This window comes from Cryptomeria japonica, chromosome 5, assembly GCF_030272615.1.
Source record: "Cryptomeria japonica chromosome 5, Sugi_1.0, whole genome shotgun sequence".
Classification (NCBI taxonomy): Eukaryota; Viridiplantae; Streptophyta; class Pinopsida; order Cupressales; family Cupressaceae; genus Cryptomeria; species Cryptomeria japonica.
The window spans coordinates 347,293,490-347,317,418 of NC_081409.1; the positions used below are offsets into that span (position 1 = coordinate 347,293,490).

General features: G+C 36.1%; 1 protein-coding gene across 1 annotated transcript; it reads right to left on the reverse strand.

The window, feature by feature from the left end:
- Window positions 1-15,261: 15,261 nt before the first annotated feature.
- On the reverse strand, window positions 15,262-19,132 carry LOC131875924 (AAA-ATPase At4g25835-like). Its single transcript, XM_059220660.1, has 2 exons — window positions 18,881-19,132; window positions 15,262-16,242 (listed from the first exon to the last, which is right to left on the reverse strand). The coding sequence occupies exons 1-2, from the start codon at window positions 19,130-19,132 to the stop codon at window positions 15,262-15,264; spliced, it is 1,233 nt and encodes a 410-aa protein (XP_059076643.1).
- Between the last annotated feature and the right edge of the window lie 4,797 nt (window positions 19,133-23,929).

Below are 23,929 nucleotides of genomic sequence, written 5' to 3' on the forward strand. Positions count from 1 at the left end.
CAAGATGTATATGACAAGGATCCACTCCCACTGGTAAGTGGAGTTGATCTCCTATTATGCATGGAATACATAATAGTTCTCGAAGATAAGACGAAAGAGTTAAAGGTAGGTGATTGAAGTCTCACACCTGCTGAACTTGTGAAACACTAAGTTTCCTTAGGTGCATGAGATTAGGGATGTACACCGAATGAGTAAGGTAGATATGATGAGTTGTCAGTACAGATAAGGAAGGATATGTTTGTCACTTTGGCAAACATGTTAATAGAAGAACTGGTCTTGTGGTGAAGAAAGGTGTTACCACAGATATAGACAAATGGAGGAAATTGAAGGTTGATGACATGGTATCATCAAGGTATTTACCAGTAAGTATGTCTACCGATAATGCTGACAAAGTGCGAATGAAGAAGGATTCCCATTTGATGAAGATGTGTATGAGGTAGGTTGGCATGTGTGCTGAATAGTGTAGGTGCTCCACGAGAAGAGAAGAAAAGTGCAAGGTTGAAGGTAGACCCGTTAGTGTATAATCAACAAAGTCTGTAAATCGGTAGATGAACTCGGTTTAGTGGTTGGTTAGTGATCTTGTCTAGAATGACATAGAAGATCTAGAAAAGGTGGATGCTGACAAAAGGGGCCACATGGAGGTGAAGTGGCATGCATGCACAAGTCGTTATGATGTGTTGGTGAGATCATTGGCGAATGGTCCAACATTTGTGATGACTACAAAGCTCGAGGATAAAAAGCAGAGGATTGCATCTCAAGATAAAGGAAATAGTAGAGATCCAGTAAAGACTGATCTTGTAGATCAAAGATGACAAAGTAAACCGCATCAATCATGTAATAGATCAAACAAAAGGCCGAAAAACATGCTATAGATGCCAAAAGAGAGAAGACATATTTTGCAAGGTAAATAGATGGGCGATGCTCATTGATTGTGTTAAACACTGATCAAGGATAGGATATCAGATTGGATTTCATATGTTATGATGATTAGAGATCATATCAAATGCAGATTTAGTGCATGGTAGAAACCCTAGCATGTCATTGCTCAAACACATTTAGGTAGGAAAATTTGGCCATAAGAGTGTGAGACAAAGATATTGTTTGTGTTGTTGAATGAAAGAGTGTTGTTGTTGCATGTAAGAGCAAATAAGTCAAACACTCAACAAGAATCAAAGAAGAGACTACATGTGCAAGTGAGAAACAGGTTGAAGAGTTCAACTGGAAACAGTGAGACAACCGATAGCCGACCATTGATTTTGATAGAGGAGCTCACCGGTAGTGACTAAATTGATAGAGAAGAGTTGCAGAAGATTATAGAGAAGGAAAGCTAAGAACCAACAAGATTCAGATGGTAGACATCTGACTAAGTTATCAAGACCGGTGGTGGATAGTAGCAGTGTGGCAGAGCGAAAAGAGAACTAACAAAGAGCTGAACCAGCAAAGGTGTAGCAGAGGGTGGATTGTAGCAGGAGATAAGGTTCCTGCAGAGAAAAGGAAAATAAAGAACCAACAAAGGATTGTAGATAGGAGAACCAGAGAAGAGATTTACATGAGTGTTACAAAGTTCTTTTGTAACAAAGATATTACTTTCATAACTGATATATGTTTATTTTAGATCACTGAGTTGGAGCTCGGTGTAGGAGTTGGTGCTCCTTGGGTTGGTGCCCTAAAATGAGGGGTTGGTTCTCCTTGGTTTGGTACCCTAAAGAAGGAGTGGTAATCCATGGGTTGGTTCCCTAAATGTTGTAACCGAGGTTTTCATTGTGAGGGTGGATTGGAGCAGTAGTCTCTAGTAGCACTTCTCACTGAGTTTTTTCCCATCTTAATTTTTCCTCGTACATATGGTGAACATATGTGGTCTCCCTTTTATGTGTGGATGTATTTGTGTCATTCTGCCTTCTAACCGATAAGTTTTCTTTATGTTAAACACATAGGTTAGAAAAGGGATAAGGTTGGAAATAATTGAATCACCCCCCCCTTCTTACTGACATCTAGTGTTCAACATTATGTGGTATGGAAATATCTTATTGTTCTCTTGGTGTTATAGCATTGTTTTTTTTTGGTCATGATATTATATTCTATACCTATCCTTATGTCTGGATAGGATTTGTGAGAGAATTTTTTATGTGTTACGAGTCTCAATATAGTGTTTGGAGATGCAGATTTCAATCATTTGCATTGGAGAGTATGTTTTGATTGTAAATTGCTTATATGGATGCACAGAGTGTGGATATGTTATTGGTTATTTTTTGGTGATTGAAAATTAATGAATTGATCTTTGGAAGATATGTTTTGGTCCCCTCTTTCTCCTGGAGAGGATCATGGTATATGTAGTTTTGGTCTGAAAGGTATATTATGGTTCAGGTTGACTTGGTTCAAGCTTTGATGATCTATCTTGTGTATAAGGATGGATGTGATTGAGTTAAGTGTGTGATGAGGTGTGGAATATAGATGCATGGTGTGAAGATAATCAGTGAGGTTCAATGAAGATCAGAGAATAAGAGTTGTGTTCAAACGATATGTAAGTTGTACTGAGACTATGGCAGCTATATGAGACATAGTGTTGGAAGTTGAGATCTAAGTTGTGTGTGCTCATGTTGGTTGCTTGATGCAGAGTTTGGGGATAGCTTCATGTTAGGAGATCCTTCTTCTCATATACATAGAGAGAAGTGAGCTCTTCTCTTTATAGTTAGATATACATAGTGGATATATATTGTGGGGAGGTGCTCGTCATGGTTTTTCCTCCTAGAAAATCTTGGTGTTCATGTTTTGGATGCGTGTTAATGTTTAATTGTTTATGTGATAAATTTTTATTTTGGATTGATTCATCCCCCCTCTCAATCTTGTTTTGGGTTCAACAATTGGTATCAGAGAAAGGTTCCTCTCGAGTAAGATTAATGACTTAAGGTAGATCCTATATGGTGGAGGACGTGCATTAAAAAGTTTTGATCTTTGATGGTATAAATTTTTCATACTAGGAGGAGAGAATGGAATTTACGATATCATTTGGGAATAGAGTCACATTTGGTGTTGAGACTCTGGATGAGATAGTGGAAAGAGACTAATGCGAAGGATGTAGATATAATTTTCATTTGTACAAGTGATTCAGTGTTTGGAAGGGTTAAAGGATTTAAGGAAGAAAAAGTTGTATGGAACAAGTTGTGCTTGGCATATGAAGGAGATCCAAAGACAAAGAAGGCTAGGCTGATGAATCTAAAGCAAAAGTATGAGGATGAACGTGATTGTGTTTTAAATGTGTGATCAGGTGTGGAATCTAGATACATGATATGAAGATAACTAGTGAGGTTTGGTGAAGAGTAGAGAAGAAGAGTTGTGTTCAAATGATATACAAGTTGTGCTGAGACTATGGCAGAGATATGAGACAGGGTGTTGGCAATTGAGATCTAACTTGTGTGTGGTGATGTTGGTCACTTGATGTAGAGTTCAAATACAACTTCATGATAAGGAGATCCTTCTTTTCATATAAATTTTTGTCCTGTTGCAGTTAGCTTCAATTTTTTCATGTCCTCTTTTGTATCTTGCCCCATGAGTAGTTAGCCTTGGTGTATAGGTCCGGAGAAGTAAGCTCTTTTCTTTGTAATATAATATACATAGTGGATATATTTTATGAGTAGGTGATCATCATGGTTTTTCCTTCTTTGGGATTTCCACATAGAAAATCTTGGTGTTCATGTGTTGGATGTGTTTTGATGTTTAATTGTTTATGTGATGAATTAATTTGAAGCTTTTCCTTGTTTGGATTTTCTCTAAAATGGGTGGCATACTACAAAATTCATCCTATAGTTGTATGGGGTAACGAGTAGCTAAAATTTGATTACCTTAAAACTAAACTATTATGTAAACACGTGCATCTACATGGATCATTTTCAGGATTTATCTTTGCCTTCGTGTTGCATATTTTTTCCTTCGTGATTCATTTTTCTACCTTCTCCGTTTTGGAAGATTAAGATAGACAATAAGCCTGTTTTACCTTAATCTTCGCATCCAGGGCACTAACCACATTGCTTACTGCTTCGTCATGAGTGTCCACTTTACTCATCAGGATTTCTATAATTTCAGTAGGTGTCATCGCGGCCCCGAAAGCAATATTCTCCTCCACCAAAGATTAAACTTGGTTAGGTTCAATTCTCAAATAATTGAAAGCAAGAATTTTAAAAGCTGGGAAGTTGCAGTAAGAGAGCTCAATGTGGACATCCATTCTCCCAGATCTAAGAAGAGTGGGATCGAGATGATCAGGGTGGTTAGTGGTAAAGATAATAATATGCTCCTCACCGTACTAAGACCACAATCCATTAGTAAAACTGAGCAAACCAGAAACAGTAACTTGACTTCACAGCTTGTTTTCCGTGGCTTTCTGCTTGGACGTTGTATTCGTATGATCAAGCGAGCAGTCAATATCCTCAATAACAATAATGGCCTTTTCACTGGTCTAAGTTAGAAGGGCACAAAGCTCCTGGTTTTGAGAGACCTTAGTGAGTTCAAGGTCATAGATGTAATATTTCATGTAGTTCGCCACGATGGTGATTAAGATGGAATTTCCCTTTCCGGGAGGGCCATGAAGAAGGTAACCACGTTTTTCGGCGCGTTCTCTTGCATTTCCAAGTTCAATAGATCGAGTTCCAGCATATGAAAAGTAGATGGGTTCTTGAATGGCATCATGATATTTCATCCTTTCCCATGCATGGCGCAATTTCTGTCGTTGGTATATATTTTGAGTTCCCTTTTGCCTAGTTTGTGCTCTGTTGCCTATTCAGATACGTGGTTCAAATAGGTGTTGAGGAGGCTCTGGTCTATTTTATTCATTTTGAGAGTATAGGCATTTCTTTCCATGGTTCTTTGTCCACCATATTGTGGGTGGTGTGGGTGGTGTGGGTAACGTCTGTCTAGCATCCATATTGTATCAGTGATCAGGTCTAATAATTAATTGGAAAATGAACACTCCTCTTTAAAACGTGGTCAATTGTATGGGTGTTGTATAGACACAGGTCATGGGATGTTGGGTCCAGCACATTCTCACTCTGCGGAATGAGTCGTTGATGAGTTGGTCTGTGCTGGGAGAGATGCCCAACTCTCTCGCATTCACGCCTCGATACATTGTTAGATTGCGAGCTTCTGATGTAGTCTCTAGCGTTTTCACGTACTCTTCCGCGTTTGTGTATAGATCATTGTTGATCCATTTGTTATTTCCATTAAATTCTAGGAGGCTCACGCAACAACGTAGATTTACAGTCACAAATGTGATGAAAGTAGAGAGATAAAAATAAACCACACATAGAGGAAACAAAACACTCTTACTGCAAAGAGAAAATAAACACAAAATTTATTATTCAGAAATCATGGGATTACATTGCATACTGCCTTGATACAAAGATCTTCTTTTGTATAAAATATAACTCAAAAAATGGAATTTCTGTATAGAGAATACGATCTTAGGAGAAAAGATTAAAGCTGCAGTTATACTGCATTTATTATTTCATGCATTTCATGAATCACATGCATTGGGGTAGATCTTAAATCAGTGCAAACTAAAATCTTTATTAAATCACTATATAATTGAGTCACGAACTGCAACATGGTGGTGGAAGTGGAATGCTAGAACTGAAGTTAGACGGTGGTAGACATTTCTAGAACATGCGGTAGAAATTACTTCCAAGACTTCCCCTTAATTTCAACCATATGCTACTGCATGTACAACTCCTTGATTGCCATCTTCTTCTGACTCATTCATTGTCTTTAGAATTTTGTCGAATCTTGTCCTACTTGATAGCTTCAAAACAACTCTACATCTCTTGATCTTCATATCCAATTCTTAATAATAGTGTCATTCATTTGGCTTCTCCCAGTACTATGACAGTCTCTCAATATCTTGATTTTCAAATCATTAATGTTGAACTTTCTGCAACCTCACTTTCTGTAAACATCTTGCAAGACAATGGTTTTCTATGACCCAAAGTTTTTTTTTTGAAAATTCAAATCTTTCTTGATTACAACCAACATACGAATATTTAAACTTAAATAGTTTTTTGATTATACCTATAAGCTTTTGTCAACTTGTCCCATTACTCCATCCACAATCCATTTTCATACAACCTGTCACATACTCATTATTTTATTCTCTATTCCAACACATCTTTTCACAATGATTTCTCAACCCATATAGGGTACAAGGATGCAAATCCCAACATTTTTCTTTCGTATGTCATTTCCTATTACAAGGTAAACAATGTATACTTTGCATTATCTTTGTTGATTTGCTTGAACCTGGAACACCTGTATCATTCTTTCCTCTACCTATCATATATCCAAGGCCTTCATATTTGGGCCTCATTATTGGTTCAATGGGCTCTTGAATTCCTTTCCCATGCTTCCAAAGTCCTCTTTCATTATAACTCATTTTTTGCATGATCTTCATACCAATATTAATTTCAGAATAACCTTTGTTTTTAATATCACAACCTGCACCTATGCATGCAAACACATCCTTACATTCAACTTCAAAATCTTTACCTATAAAAACTTTTGGTACATCAACCGTATCAACCAAAGGACACAAATTACTTGTATCTCATGCAACATCACACACTATTGGTTTTGATTTCAAAATCTTATTTTCCTTTTCCAACAGCATCAACTTCTTTTCTGAATCTTCATTCAGCTTTTTTACTTCATCAAACAATTTGAATTCTTCTTTCAATTTTCTATTTTCTTTTACAATAATATCATTTTCACATAATTGCTCACAAAAATATTTTGTCGAATGCTTTATAATTTCTATCAATTCTGAATTACACTTTTTAACTTTTAGCAATTCTTGATTCAATAGGTCCTTCTCAGACATTAAACTTACATTTTCTTTTCTCACCTTTTTACCCGATTTTCCCATTTGATTGTAGCTTCATAATTTTAAAGGACCTCACAAAACTTTTCACTCAAACTATCTTCCTTATAGATCCCTTGATTCTAACTCTAAGAATATGACCTTCAACTTCAGTAGTCTCTTAATTTTGTAGCAGCTTCTCACAAACACAACGATCTACAATTCACCTCTACTTCCTTCATAAACATGCATTCAACGAACATCATCAAATGCTTGGCTACTTCAACACAAAACAATAATATAGCAACCTTTCTTTGTAGTTTAAAAAACAAATAGACAATAAATAGAGAAACAAAAATTCGATCATTGTTCAAACACCAAAAAAAAAAATCTTTTATTCTCATCTTCGTCCAATGGCATGCCTATGACGGGGGTGACTTAATGGCTGTGACTTCTTTTATTTGGCATACAACTAATCTCCTTTCTATTGTCGTAACCCATGAATAGTTGCCTGCAACCTTTTGGTCCTCTTCTCTATGATCTTTATCTTTTCTTTCTGCAATACACCTAGAACTTCTAGCAGCCTTTCATCTTTCCACAACTACTCCATTCTTCCTTGGTAGCAATATCAACAGTCATGTTTCCTTTCTCTTCCAAAAAATGGAATCCCTTTATTATGAACAACAATCTTAGGAATATCTATTAGCTCTGCATGTGGATATTCTTTATGCTGGCAATGTATCTCCTAGGAGCTAAAAACTTGTTGCAATCTTCTTAAATCCTTCCACTGCACTCATTGGCTGGCTCTCATACCAATATGAAAGCACAAAGATAAAACATAGCACACACAGAGGGTACAAAAAAATCTTAATGCAAAGAGAAAATAAACACAAAATTAATTATTCAAAATTCATGGGATTACATTGCATATTGCCTCGATAGAGAGATCTTTTTCTGTATAAAATATAACTCAGAAAATGGAATTCCTATATAGAGAATACAAGCCTAGGAGTAAAGATTAAAGCTTCAGTTATAATGCACTTATTATTTCATGCATTACATGCATTGGGGTTGATCTAAAATCAATGCAAATTAAAATCTTTATTAAATCACTATATAATTGAGCCATGAACTGCAGCATGGCGGTGGAAGTTGAACGTTGGAACTTAAGTTAGATGGTGATAGACTTTTAGAGGACATACAGGAGAAATTACTTGCAACATGTGGATCAACCATTGCCTCACGATTTGGCATAATTATGGGGGAAGACAGCTCTATACGAATGTCGTAAACCCTAGTATGTGGAATATCTTTCCGATTAAGGCTTCCAAGTCCATCTTTCTCTGCAAATTAATCAAGTGCTCGCTCATAGTTTTCATTAGATGATAATAGTTTTGCATGATTTATATACTCTAATTATTGTCTTATGATCAAAATGACATTATTACCTCACACGTCGTTACGAATCATAAATTACGATGTTCATAATTATAATAACTCGTTATTATGGTTATGTGATTTGAATTATTTTGCCAATTTAGGGATAATAACCAAAGAACAATTGGTGGTGTTGTAAATACATAATAAACCATGTGAAAGCTTCATTTCATTCAATATATATTTAAAAAACATACAATTTTGGGAAAACTCCTGAAAGAGATGTATGTCCTTGAATGTCCAATTTGGGCAAACTCATGGTAGAGATGTATGTTCGAGTCCATACAAATTAGGCAAACTCGTGAAAGAGATGTATGCACATGGACTCCATGAAAGCTGATACAATTTGGCTAACTCGATAGAAGAGATATATGTCATGGCTTGACAAACTCATCCTAAGAGTTGTATGTCTGTAACTCTATATTTTGGATTGAAATTGAGCTTATTTATAAGCTTTCAAAGAAGCTGAAAGATGACTACATTTATGTCCTCATCAGATATTGAAGAGACAATCCAATATTGAAAAGTTATTACATTTGAATGAAGACAAAAAATAATTAACCAAAGATTAAAATATTTCATTTAATTGAACAACCTGCCTTGGAGCAATGCCTTGTCGAGTTTCTAGATACTGCTGCACAGTCTCAGAAAAATCATTGCTACTCAGTCCAGAGTTGACTTTGACTTCTGGAACGTACAACTGATAGAGAGGAGGGCTGTAATAAACATGCAGAGATAAATACTCGGGAAAAGATAATTTCGGAGCATAGTGAAGAGGCCAATAAAAGACCATATTTTTGCAATTGTCCATTATCCTAGCAATGTGCAAATAGGTGCCTTCACAGAGATACAGGTGCCTTCGCATAGATACATAGGCCAATAAAAGACCATATTTTTGCAACTATTCAGAACAATATTTGGGCATTTTAGTGAGGTGTACATTTCAAGGCTTGCCCCTTGACTTTAAGTGGGTTGTACATTTAGTGAGATGTACAACCCACTTAAAGTCAAAAGTTCATAGTTTCAATACCAAATCAATCCAAACTATTTTTTCTTTCATGTAAAAGGCTAGTGCAAAGGGGAAAATATAATTGAACTATCCTCTTCGCCTGGAAGTGAAGCCTAGCAAGTGATAATGATATGATGTCTTGAAGCATGGATCACATTAAATTCCCTCATTTCTCGATGAAAGATTGTCAAATGGTAGACTATGGTATTATTCAATCAAGTTGGTGCATTTAGTTGTTTTTTAATGGTTAATTGGAGTGTTATTGTTATGATTTTAGTATTGATAAGTTTAACGAGTTATGTAGAAGGTGTTGTCTTCTCTTTTTCATTCATTTTCTTTTTAGGTGTGTTTAAGAAGGTCAGTCTTAAATCAGATATTAAACAACATATTAAGTCTAGAGAATGTTAGTGAAATTTGAGTGTTTAACATTTTAAAGTCTACAAGTGTATTCTTTGTATGACCACATGCCTTAAGCAACATATTATGCCTAGAAAATGTCAGTCAACTCTAAGTGTTTAACACTTTTAAGCCTAGAAATGTAAGCTTAGTGTGTGTGATTTAAGTCATTCCATTTAAGAAGGGGAATGTTCTATTGAATTTTATTCAACACAAAAGTAATTCAATCTTAGTTGTTAGATATGTCTAGTGTTAAAAATATACAATAAGATTAAAAAATCGAAGCAAAGTGATTTTAGCATATTTATATATTTTTTTATAAGTTGTAATGTTTATTTTATTTAGAATTTTGTTGAATCGTATTGAATGTCTCATAATGAAATTGAAGGCTTCTTAATTCTTGTTTTGCATTCTTCTTTAAAGCAGTGAGATTGTAACTAAGAATATTAAGTGTAGAAAGAGTCCTTTTTATTCTTTTTGTTCTTCTTTTTTAAAAGAAATTGTGAAGTAATTATCTACTCAAAAAACTATTTTTATATGATCTTCATGCACAACTTATATCATATTTTTTTGGAATTTTTATTTTTTGAGATGTTTCCAAAGAAACTTCATTATCTATTTGCAAGATGCCAAGTAGATTAAATATTATTCTACCTAAGGTAATAAATTTTGAACTAACTAGGAAACATCAACAAAGTGTAATAGTCCTTAGGAAAATTAATGCAATCTAATTACTAAAATAAGTCAAGGTTTCAAATTAAATTGCTTTTGAAAAATTAAAGAACCTAGAAGAATATTTAATCTTCTTTTGCCAAATAAAAAGTTTTTTTCTATGGTTCTATTCTTTATGCATTCTATACTCATATGAATGAGAAACAAGAGGGCCCATACAAACAAATATGAAAGGGGATGAGAGGAAAAATATGACTAAATATTGAATGAGGGATTCAATTTAAAGAATGGAAGAAATTAGGGAAGAAAATAATATATGAACCTAAATGATAACATAAAGTTCAAAATGAAAAGTAACAAAAAATAAATAAATATGAATGACATGCAAATGTCAGTTTAACAAACAATTTCTAGTGTTAAGGTTGGGTCACATATCTTATTAGGATAGATCATTTGAGCAACCCTATAAATTAATATTGGTCTATTAGGTCTCCTACATACCTCTATAAATTAAAGTAGTAAAAATAATAAGTTTAGAAAGTGAGAAGGATAAGTAATATGAGAGAGTGGTTCAAAATAAGCGTTGAAAAAACTTGAAGGAGGATATTAAGATACTGAGAGTAAAAATATAGGCAATAAAAAAATAACAATAGAGCTTATTGTCATCATTGGCTAGAGGTACTACCTTGATTGTGTGGCTTTTTATGCAAGAATAACATCCAACCCAAATGAACCAAACAATTTTTTTTTTTTGATAAATGCTTAGCTTAAATTTATTGTATACCAAGCATAAGAGGATCTAATATTGTTGGATAGTCCAATGTGCATGCATATATTAACTAAAACTGAGCCTACTAGATAACGTTAGGAATATATGTAAAAAGATTATTTTTAATAATAATGATCAAGACGGAATGGGAAAGAAGAGAGTGGTGAGAAAATAAAATTGTCAAATAGTTATAGAAATATGTAAATAAATGGTCTATAGGAAAATAAATCAAGGAGATTACCCTTAAGTATTTAGGTTCACAAAGTCCAACAAGTAGAGAATTATCAAAATATCCATTTCCTACAATTTTCTTTTATTATTTGGTCACAAAGTCAACCCTCTACTAAGAACAACGCCTTTAGAGCTCCACAAGATAATCAATAATATCAATTTTTTTACATAAGAGGTTGGTGGTAGACTAATTTGGGTCCCCTCTAAGGATGGGAAGTATTTGATTCACTCAAGTTTTGAATTGGCTTCTCCTTCTCCCCGATCCCAATTCAATTCATTGATCCTTGGGAAATTTTGTACGATCCCCAAGGTTTGTTTCTTTTGGTGGACTATGTGCCATGGCAGGATCCTCACTATTGATAATTTAAGAAAATGTGGTTTCCAATTTGTCAACAAATATGTGTTGTGCAAGAGGGAAGAAGAAAGAATCAATCACATCATATCGATCATATTTCATTATGATTTATTTTGGATCATTAGAGAAAGGATCTCCAATCTATTATTTATTAACTAGATTTGGCCTAAAGAGTTAAAGGCCTGTGTTTCCAATTGGTCCCCCATTCAAATAATCCCCTTATTAAAGAGCTATGGTGGTAAGATCTCTTCCATTTGGGGTGGTGGTTGGGGAAAGAAAGAAACAACATAATTGTTAGGTATAGGAGGTGTTGTTGGGAGGTGCTTGTCACTACCATTGTTTCTAATGTCAAAGAGAACCTGAGTACCTTTGCAAAATGTACACACTTTTCTCCCCCCTGTAATTTGGATTGGTGAATTAAAAATTCTTGGGGTTTAGCCGAATCTTTGACTAGATTCATAGCCCCACCTATTCGATTAAAAAATTTAATTAAATGGGCCTTCCTGATTCTGGTTGGCTGAAGTAAAACATTGATAACTTGTCCTACGGGAACCTACATCTGGTAGGTGGGGTTGGTGTTGTCCATGACCACAGTGGAAAATTTGTGTTGGCTTATGTGGTCAACCTAGGAGTGCAAACATCAAGCTTTGTTGAGGTGGTTGCCACTTATTTTTATCTAATCATTATTAATGAAGGAAAGTACAATTGAACTATTATAGAAGGTGACTCAAGAAACACAGTCCTTTTCCTTAAAAATGAAGCTTCTCCATATTGGAAATGCAAATTGTTGGTGGAAAAGTGTAAATATCTCATTTGTGGCATTAGCCACATTGGCCTAATTCAAATGAGGGAAGGAAACAAAGTTGTAGATAGGATGGCATATTTAAGTCCATTTTCAGAGAATTTAAAAATTTGGACTAATTCTTGTTATCTTCCAGATTTGGTTCATGTGACAATCTACAAGGAAATTAAGTATAATGATGGGGTATAATTCAAGAATTGTCATTTTTACCCTAACTGGCATTTTGGCAAGTAATATTCTACATGATTGGTGGATGTTCTTTTCAAGAAGGAATGCCATTTCTCCTCATGAGTGTTGTGACACCCAAACTGCTAGTTTTTGCTTCACCCACCTGGTTTTGGTTAAGAAGCTCTTAGTGGTTGAAATGGGGGGGGGGGGGGACTTAATCCAAGTAAAACCCAATAACCATGATTAATTCAAGTGCAAACCAAAGGTATGGTAGAAAATTGTCAAGGGGAATTTAGATAGTTATGTGGAGGTCATGCATGGTTTCAACCTGGAGCTTTCAAAAAACTTTGTGGAGGCTGATTGACAAAGTCTCTTTCAAAGTGATGCCAGAGTTGATTGTGACCATTACTGGACTCTTCCGGGATGGAATTACATTTCCTAAGAAGTCAAAGGGTTCATATAATGAATAATCCAATCTATTATTCAAGAAGGGTGAGGGAGTGTCGAAACTACAAAGTGGTTACAACTAAGAAGAGCTCTCGAGAAAATTGAAGGGCGCGACCCTTCTTCTGATGAAATTATTTACCCTTGATGCTCATTATAAAAGATTTCACACTTAGATGCTACCCATGTCAAATCAATTGAGGTATGGAATCTGCATGAACTTTTCTTTGGGAGTTTGTTTATCTTTATCCTAATTTGTTGGTAGAGTTAAGTCAAAGAACTTCCTACCCCTTCATCAAGGTTTAATCCTCGGGCCATATCATTTTTATCTTTCTTTAACCCATTTGAGTGGTTTCCCTAAGCCCTCTAATCTCCTACTAAAGCCAAATCTGGTGATTGAGATCTCTGGGGCCCCTATGACTATAAGTACCTTGGCTATTGGTTCTACCTTTAAGCTCAAACTTGTTACCACTCATTTTAAACCTAGTAGAGAGGCAAAGAAAAAGTCCTCTTCTAACCCATGCCCTAATAAAGGGGAGGTGCTAGAGTCTAGTGAATAGGAGGAGATTGAGGACTATGAATCTTTCTCTAATTTAGATTCCAGATGGTCTCCGACGACATCTAAGGACATGGCCCCATTTTCCCCTAATCAAGAATCCTTTGAACCTAAAAGGCCCTCATAGATACTGACGATACAATTTGAAATCTGGAGGAGAATGTGGAGAGACTAGAAATGGTTATCAAATGGCTTATCTCATAGTTTGATGTGGTAATCAAAAAATTCAATAGGCTAGAAACGGTGGCTGCGGCGAGGGTAAGAGTGGATAAATGCCTCGATACGCCGTTAGATTGCGAGCTTCCGAGCCGCTTTCCAGAGTTTTCACGTACTCTTCCGCGTCCGTGTACAGCTCGTTCATCTTCCATCCGTGCTTTCCTTTGAATTCTGGGAGGCTCACGCAGCAACATATATTTACGCTGTCAAAAATGCGCATCACCCATTGTCTCACGATTTGTCGTACCTGTGGGCGAAGATAGCTCTGTACGAATGTCAGAATCCGAAGTATGGATAAGATCTTTCCGATTAAGGCTTCCAATTCCATATTTATCTGGAAGTCAAGTGCTCGCTCACAGTTTTGGTTAGATGACAATAGTTCTTCATGTTTTATAGAGACTCAAAGCGCCGTCTCGCTATCAAAACGACAATTTTACCGTACACGTCGTTAAAACATTTAATTACACCACGCGCAACAAATTGCGCACGCTCGAGGTCGGGAATTACAATCTTCACAACTTATAATAAATTGTTATTATTATTATGCTTACGAGTTTCAAACTCTTGAGTATGGTCAGTCTTGAGTATTGTAGTTATAGTTCTTTGCAAGAACTATCTTCTACCTTATGACTCTTACCAAGCGAGAACGGAGAGCACTCCTTTTAGGATCTAATATTTCACTCTTTGAAAGAATCAATTATGATGAAGAGTCGACGATTTTTAGGAACATTTATTACACTTGATAGAAGTAATGAATTTTTAAGGTTGAAAAATGTTTAGATGTAAGTGAATTCTTATCTAGATGGGATTGCATTTTTCTTTTTTATAAATGAGATGATTATCTTTATAATTAATTGATTTGTGTTTATTATTATATCTATTATGTGAGCTTAAAATCAAGGGAAGTTGTTAGATATGCACGAAAAGATCTTAGTTCAAGAAGATTTGTAATAATATATTATAATTAATTATATGTAGAACTAGCAAATATATTGATCATACCTTAACCATCACCTTCACAATGTATCATGAATTATACTTGAATACTTAAAAGACATCTCCACATTCACATCTACTTCAGATTTTCACATGAAAAATGTATTCCGAGAATCATCTTTCTAATATGCACATTACAAATGTAAACTCCTTCAAACTGATATACAAATCGTATCTAGTGACTCTCTTAAATAGATTTAGACAAGCAAACGAGGCATTGAAATTTGGTGGCAAATACTTGATTAAACGGTTGAAATACCAGAGCGCATATTAATCTAGATAACTAAGAATGGAGGATAAACACTCAAATTATATTCTACGTAGTCTCCGCCGTTATTTGTATTTCTTCTCTTTCTCTTCACATTGTGTAGATCAAGATGTAAGCAGAGCATTCCTTACTCTTTTCTTTCCATCCAGCGCAAAAATCAAATCACGTGAAGCTTCATCTGGGTCATCCATTTTATTCATCAGAACTTCTATAAAATCTGCAGGAGTCATCTCAGCCCCGCATGCCATTTTCTCTTCCATGACGGAAAAGAGTGGGTGATCCTCTATCTCCAAATAATTAAAAGCAAGAGATTTAAATGCAGGAAAAGTGCAGAATGAGAGTAGAATGTGCATGTCCATCCTCCCACACCTGAGTATGGCTGGATCAAGTATATCCTTGTGGTTGGTCGTAAATACAATAATACGCTCCTCTCCGCAGCAGAACCACAAGCCATCTGTGAAATTGAGAAAACCAGACAGAGTCACTTTGTTGCTGCTCTTCTCCTCTTCATTGTCGTTAGAAAGCCCCGAAACCCTGTCAGTTAGACACAACAAGCAATCGATGTATTCAATAATAATCAAAGATTTTTCCTTTGTTTGCGTGAGAAGTGCATGGAGCTCCGCATTGTTCTTCACCCGAGTGAGCTCGAGGTCGTACAAATCGTTCCTGGCAGGCACGAAGCTTGATTTCCCCGTTCCAGGCGGGTCGTGAAGAAGGTAGGCTCGCTTCCACGAATGCCCAATCCGGCTGTAAAATTCCTTTCCTCTCTTAAAGTTGTCAAGATCCATCATAATATTGCGTTTGAGAGGAGGATCGAGAGCGATTGTGTCCATTGCGGAAGAATGCTTGAACGGAATGCCGGTCCATCCATACCCGTAGATAGCATCACCTGTATTGTTGTAGAGCGTGATATCTTCACTGTCTCTAGTAAAATCCTTTGCCCGTCTTGTAATGTGATTGATGTAAGCGGAGAGGAAGGCTTTGTCTGCCTTTGGCATTTTGGCTGTGAAGCTCCGCCTCTCTTTGTTGATTTGAACGTAGTCTCCGTTGTATGCTTCCACTGTAGTGTTGTTCGGATGCGAAGCCTGTTAAATTTTCTACATTGTAGAATACAGATCTAGTTAGAAAAGAGAAAACAAAACTTGCAAGAGAAAACGGAACAAAAAAACAGAAAAGCTGAGAATGAAATTCTATTTTTTGGAAGTTTTGTTTCTGATTTCCTAACTAGATCTGTATTCTACAATTTAGAAAATTTAACATGGTATCAGAGTCTAAGAGCTAGGAGGAAGGACAAATTATTTGCAGGCAGATTTCTGAAGAATGGAAGCTGTCGTAACCCTTTGTTTCTAGATCATGCTCATTTCTTTCTTTGTTCATGCTCTTGGTTGCATGGGCCTTGCCTTTATCATCTCCTTTGTGATACACTATTTCAATGGACATGTTTTGTTTCTCCTTTTTTATATTATCAGGGAGACTTTATACTATTAGTGCTAATGCTTCTTGGTTTTGTTTCAAGTTTGATCAGTTCACCATTGGCACCTATATTTTCGACTAGCAGCTTCTTCTTGCATGGTTGAGTAGTGTCGTTGGGGTCACTCGTGCAGATTCATGTGCCACATACATCTTCGAATGTCTGATGCTTTTTCTTTGTTTCCCATTTGGTTATTGTTCGAGTAGTGTCATTGAGGGCACTCATGCAGATTCTTGATCTTGGTCATCATCTTGGCTTGTGAAGAGCTTCTTCATTCAGCACTCTCGTGGTCCTCCTTTGATACTTGTTCACACTTTTCTTGTATCTCAAAAGATATTCTTCTACACTTCATATAGTTGCATCTCTTGTAATTTTGAGGGGGGTTTTATTCCCACTATGTTTTCCCTCTTTCCTCTTTTCTTTCATTAGGTTTATCTCTCCTTAGTTAGACTTAAGGGTGGGTGTTAGTGCATGCAACGGTTTGGTGCCCATGATTTACGGAAAACTTGTGTTCCACCGTAACCGACACTCATGCACTGCTATATTTGTGTCAGCTAACAAAGGAGTGCATTGTTAAACTCTACTCGTAATTTATTTTAACTCTTTATGCATATCCTCTAGTTTATGATTCCACTGTAATTTCAATTATTTTTGTGGCTCATTCCTTGTATAAAATCATGCTTTCAGGCATATTGTAAAACACACAATGAATTAATATAATTTCATTCTTGCAGCTCTTCTTTTTTTCTGTATTTTCTGGAAGTTTTGTTTCTTACTTCCTAGCTAGATCTGTATTTTAAAATGTAGAAAATTTAACAAAGCCCAACGGTCACAACCATACGTCTTCTGGAGACTCTTCGCTTGAATGCTCTATATGATTATAAATATTGAGTATAGTACATGCTTGATATTGTGTTGTACTTGCATTATTGATTAATAGAGATTACTCCCTGCGTTTCTAGTGGACGTAGCCACTTAGTGGTTAACCATGTTAAACCTTGTGTTATGTGTTTATGTCTCTTTTAGTTTCATTCCATTATGTTTTCTTTGCTCATTTATAAATAACAATTGGTATCAGAGCTATGGTGAAATGTTAACCAGAGATGGGTGCACTTAGTTTTTGTTCGATTCCGGAGTTGGGTGCTTTAATGTTATCAACAAATAGGCTGAAGTCTCAGATGATGAGGCCGAATCAGATGATGAAGCCGAATCAATCATCAAAAAATTTATTAGTTGTCTAGACTCGGTAGAGAGTGATGTCCAAGTGGATGTTGAAACCCAAAATCATGTTCATAGGTAGGATGGCTGGAAAAAGGAGTTGATTTCAGCTCAAGAAGAAGAGGGTTTGAAGTATTCATTGTTTGAAGAAGAAGAGACTAATGTGTTTGCCTTCCAGGATGAGAAGGATTCCTCCCAGGGTGAGGAGGATGTAGTCTCAAATTTGGCAAATGAAGATGACCTTGAAGAAGGTGAGGCTATTAGCTCAAAAGATTACATGTATGAACAAATTTAGAGACTACAAGAGGAATTTTTTTTTCTCACAGAGCGAATATGCAGTATGGAAGATGAAATGGAAGATTTGCAAGAGAAATTTACGAAAGAGTGGGAGTTTTATGTAGAAAAAAAAATGAAGAGCTGAAAAAGGAATTGACCGCCCTCAATACAATTTTTACAACATTAGAAAATATTTCAGGTTCTGTGGAAGTAGAAATGAATACAAAGGACAAGGACACCATGTGCCGAGTTCAAATTTTGGAAGTCGAAGAGGTGAATGAATGGCTGGATAAGTGGACCCTGCTTGAAACACTTGATCACGAGTGGCTAGAAAAAGTAATATAGAGTCAGCTAGTGATGAAAAATATAGAGGCTGAAAAATTCAAGAATGCCCCCCCCTATAGTGGAATCAGTCTACCTTTCTGTGCAGTTGCAGCTTTTGAGGAAGGCGATGAGGCAGAGAGGTTTCCAACCTTGCCATATTCGACACTACTGGACATTCTAATGAATTTGTGGTTAATGATGTGGGACTTTTTGTGTCTCGGGAATGTGATGCAGATTGTCATGATAGAGATGGAGTTATCGAATGGGGTGCGGGCACATTTGCTGACTCAGTTGTTGATGATATTAAGCACAAGCCTCTAGATAGATTTCCTCATCATGGATGTGGTAATTGTCAATGGGAGCATGAATATAGGCCGGGAAATCGAGTGTTGTCTACAGAACGAACTTGCTATGTCCATTGCCAACATAGTAACCTTCTTCAGGAAATGTTGAGGTCTGAAAGCTCTATATCCGCGTCGGATACCCTGCTGGAGGAGTGCAGGGCATGGAGTGTTGGGTTGCCCGTTGTGGAAAACAAAGTTTTGGGACATGGGGCCATTAAAAATTTCAATATCATTGAGAAGCTCACCTCCTTCATTCAAACACTCGTCCTCCCTTTTGCCATCCATTACTTGTAACTTGCAGACATTGCAGAGAATCCCATTCGCCAATACTTTTGAAGTCATGTAGATAGTGTGGACAAGAATGACTTAAGGCCTCTTACAGTAGCAGATGATGCTATTGAAAAAGACATGCGTTTTATTTTTTCTAAACACTTCTCAACACATGCAATATATGGGGAGGAGAATGGATGGACTTGCAATGGAGACAATGGAAAACATATTTAGGTTTTAGATATTATTGATGGCTCAAAAAGCTTTATCAGAGGGAAGCCTTTATTTGGGACACTTATAGCTCTTGTTCACAAAGGAATTTTGATTCTTGGAATTATTGATCAGCCTATTTTACATGAAAGAGGAATTGGGAAGTGCTTACTCGAGCTAGCTATTTTGGATGAATTATCTGTATGCCACAAAAACTAGCGTAGAGTGGAATCTAATAGTCAATGCTGGTAATGCCTTAAGGATAGTTGAAGAGGAAGGAATGAGTGGTCTTGAATATTAGTATGTTGGCTTTTCTTAGAGAGAGAGGGCACAACTTCAAGGGTCTTGGCATACTCCATGATAAGCACAATAAGCAAATCATGGAGAATGGGATTATTTGGATTCTCCATATGTTATTCAAGACTATTCTCTAAAGAGGAGGCCATATAGAAAGGAGTAGAAATGATTTTACCATGCCTAAAATGGCAGGGAAAGATACTGGCATATCTTCCATCAAGCGTAATATACCTCATGATGAACTCAACCATGTTCACCTAGGGAGTCATAAGATCTTTCCTGTTGTAGCCACCATGAACCATTTTGTTAACTCTTGAGTGCTTCTTGTCTTTATCAAAAAAATTTGCCAAGTCTTCCTCCCCTATTTTCCTGTCTCTGTAGAACCTTCTGCCATTCATCGCCATACCAGTAACCATTTCCACCAGGGTTTTGTCCAGCTGGTAATCAACACCATAAGCCCTAAAACCCCTTTCTTCCACCCATTGACAAAGGTTTCCATGAGCGGAGGAGAAGGGCCATGGAGTCTTTCCAAGAAGGGGACCATTCCCTCATCAATGATTTCCTAATCAATGATTTCCTACCACACCTCCTTGTTTTTCTTCCATTTCTCAAAAGTAGGTGGTTCTTTCCTATTCTTGTCCCGAACCATAATGGTTCGGGTCACCAAATAGTAGGAAATGGGCCGCACGAAAGAAGTCTCCAAACAATAGCAGGAAATGGGCCACACAAAAAAAGTTTCCGACCAGTAGCAGGAAATGGGCAACACAATTAGATAGAAAATCTAGGCACAAGGGAAGTTTCTATATCTTCGGATAGGGAAAACAAAAATTAGTCGTTTCCCCAGCAACTCAATGAAATCATGATTAAAATTTAATGATTACCGCAAGTCGGTGAAATCATCACAAGCCAGATCACACAAGTTTTTTGAGAAAGAATCCATATTGCTCCACAATTTGGCCGCCACGTAGCCCACTACCATATAGGCCAGTAGATCCACCGCTTTGTCGCCTTTTCAAAAGACGTGCAAAATTTTAAATTCATCCAACTCATTTATTATATCCTGGCAATCCTTGATCAGATTAACAATCATCCAGCTAGGATCTGTGCACCGATTCAGACAATTGAATGTGTATATTGAGTCAGATTCCAACCAGACCTTTCTAAAACCTTCTCTTTTAGACACATGTAACCCAATGTGGGAAGCGTTGGCCTCCGCAAAGTGGTTGGATTGGGTGCCGAGAGGGAGCCCCACTACAAAAACTAACAGACCCATATGAGTGTTAATAATTAGTCTATAAGATTTATGAAGAGATAAGTCATACACTTGGTTTAATACGACACAACACTTAAAATATAAAAAAATATATACTTGTTATGTGTTTCTTTGAACACTTTTGAAGGTTCATGTCATTGTCATATCAAGTCATTAAGTGAAATTTGTCATTGATTATTTAAGGAAAGTTAAAATATTTTCAGGAATTTACTTCTCTTATTGAGAAATTAAGGTTAAGTTAAATAACGGTTCTATTTTATTAGGGTTTGAAGTTAGGGTTGTAGTTTATTTAGGGTGAAATCAAAGTTTAATGATTATTATAGTTAGGGTTGAGGTTCAATTTGGGTTAAGGTTATGGTTAGTGATAGGGTTTTGATTATATAAAGTTATCAACATTATTTACTCACCTATTCATGTTGTGGGTTCTAATTATATAGATTTTCTCAAGGTTACAACGATGCTTAAAAATAGGATCAGTGTTATAATTCGGGCTAGGGTTTGATTAGAATTAGTGTTCAAATATGGTTACTATTATGCTTAAAGTTACAATATAATTAATATTAGGACTAAGGCTTGATTAGGGTTAATATTTACGTATGGTAATGGTTTAATCAAGGTTAGGGATCAATTAAGGGTAGGACTCATTTAAGGATAGGTTTAGGGTAAATTTTTTATAATAAAGATTACCTAGCTTAGTGTTAGTGTTGAGATTTAAATATTCTTAGGGTCAAGGTTCAGGTTAGGATTCAATTAGGATTAGGATTATGGTCAAATTATGATTAAGACTACAAATAGGGTTAGGATTAGGATTAACATTCAGTTTTGTGTTTAAAGTAATTAAGGTAAATATTTTATTAGCATTCAATTTTAGGATTAGAATTTCACTAGGGTTAGGGTTAAATCAATATTCAATGAGTATTAGGGTTAAGGTTTAATAATGGTTACGTTTAGGGATATGTTTACAATTGTATGATAACAATTTTCCTAATCCCAATCCATACCTTACCCTAACCTTGAATTTATCTCAAACCCAAAACCCAAATCCTAATAAAAAACTAACACTAATTTTATCTTTAGCACTAACCCTAACCCCTACCCTAACCATAAATATAGTTTAAACCTAACAAAGTAACTCTGCCCCTAAATCAAATTATATCCCTAATTATAATAATAACCCTAAACACAACCCAAGCCCTTGTTAGCAACTATCAAGAAGGGAGACTGAGAGGGGGGGTGAAACATTCTAATCATTCTTCAAAAGATCAAAGAAAATTAAACTTTAAAACATAAACTGATAAACTGCAACAATGAATTAGATAAGAAAATCAGAAACAAAACACACAAAACCAAGATTTTGACGTGAAAAACCCGGTTAAGGGAAAAACCATGGTCGGAACCTATCTACAGTCAGATGATACTTTGTATTAGTCTGTAAAAATATTACAATGGGGAATGCTCATATATTCAGGAACACTGCCTAGAGATCACTGCTCAAAAGATATATGCCCAAAAAGCTACAACCCTAAGAGAAGTCTCACTGACTTACAATATGATTCAAACTACAATATGAAAAAAATGAACTGCAATGATAGCATCTACAAATGCCTGATGATAGTTCCGGTTAAACACAACATCAACCACAACATGCTACATGACCAGAAATACCGCATAACATGAAAATCATCACCGGTTCATAGAAAGCACCAAAATATCGCACAACAATGAATGTGGATCACCAAAAAAAATAGATGACTAGGAAACACCAACAAGCACATTGGAACCATCCGGAACAATTTCACCAACACCACTTTTCAAATCTTCATCGATCAACATCTAGAAAGCTCAAGAACATAACCAATCGACAACTATTATGAAGGAAGATAACTTGCAGAGAACCAAATCATGAACCATGAAAAATGAAGATACACAAGATCATCCCAAACAATATCTCAAAGTCTCAGCACAAGATCTAATCACACTGGAATATACTAGAGGAAATACCAGATTCTACAAAATAGTGATCAACAAAACCAAACTTCAAAACCAGATCAGAAACTCTTTCCAAAATCACCAAAATAAATCACAAGAATATGTTGACATCAATTCCAACAACATATCTTAGCAGCAGAAATTCCAACAATCTCCCCCTTTGGCATTTATGGCAACATATGACTGGGAAAAACAATCAATGTAAAGAAAGAATATATCACCAACAAACTCCCTCTAAGATCAAAATAGATAAAGAATTTTTTCACATGATCTCTCTCCCCCTTTGATAGCAATGTCAAAGATGTCCAAAACAAAAAATCAAACTCTCTCCTTATACATAATCATGAATCTCTCTCCCCCTGGGATATACAAACAAATCAACAAACTACTCCAGCAGAGGAGCAACACCAACTCATCAATCCAAATAGAAGAATAAGGCTCTAAATTCCATTGGATCGATGAAACTCAATTCATCTAATTCTCATCAGGAGGGGTGGATACCCCTAACTTGTGTCTCAAATAAACAAATGTATCTGTAGGCAATGGTTTAGTGAAAATATCAACAGCTTGTTCCTTTGTAGATACATACTCCAGCTTCACCTTCCCTTCACTGACTTGCTCTCTCAAGTAGTTATATTTGATCGATATATGCTTTATACTTTGAATGTTGTACTAGATTTTTTGACATGTTTATAGCACTAAAATTATCATAGTATATAACAGTAGGCTCATCATGAATAACTCTAATATCTTTCAACATTTTCTTCATCCAAACTATCTAAGTGCAATTACTAGAAACAACAATGTACTCGGCTTCAGTAGTAGATAGAGATACTAAATCTTGTTTCATCCTAGCCCGTGAAACAAGTTTCTTACCTAACAAAAATGCTCCACCGGTAGTACTCTTTCAGTCATCAACATTGTTGGCAATTGAGACTCAATTGGGTGGTTTCACTTTGTTGCCTTTGATGGAAACATGGTATTGTGTTCCGGCTTTTGTTGTGTACCAACAGGCACTTCATAGATACTACATTGGCACCAACACCGATAGGACAAAAGAATTTCTTTGGTCACCAGCAATGTAGGCCGACATGGTTTAC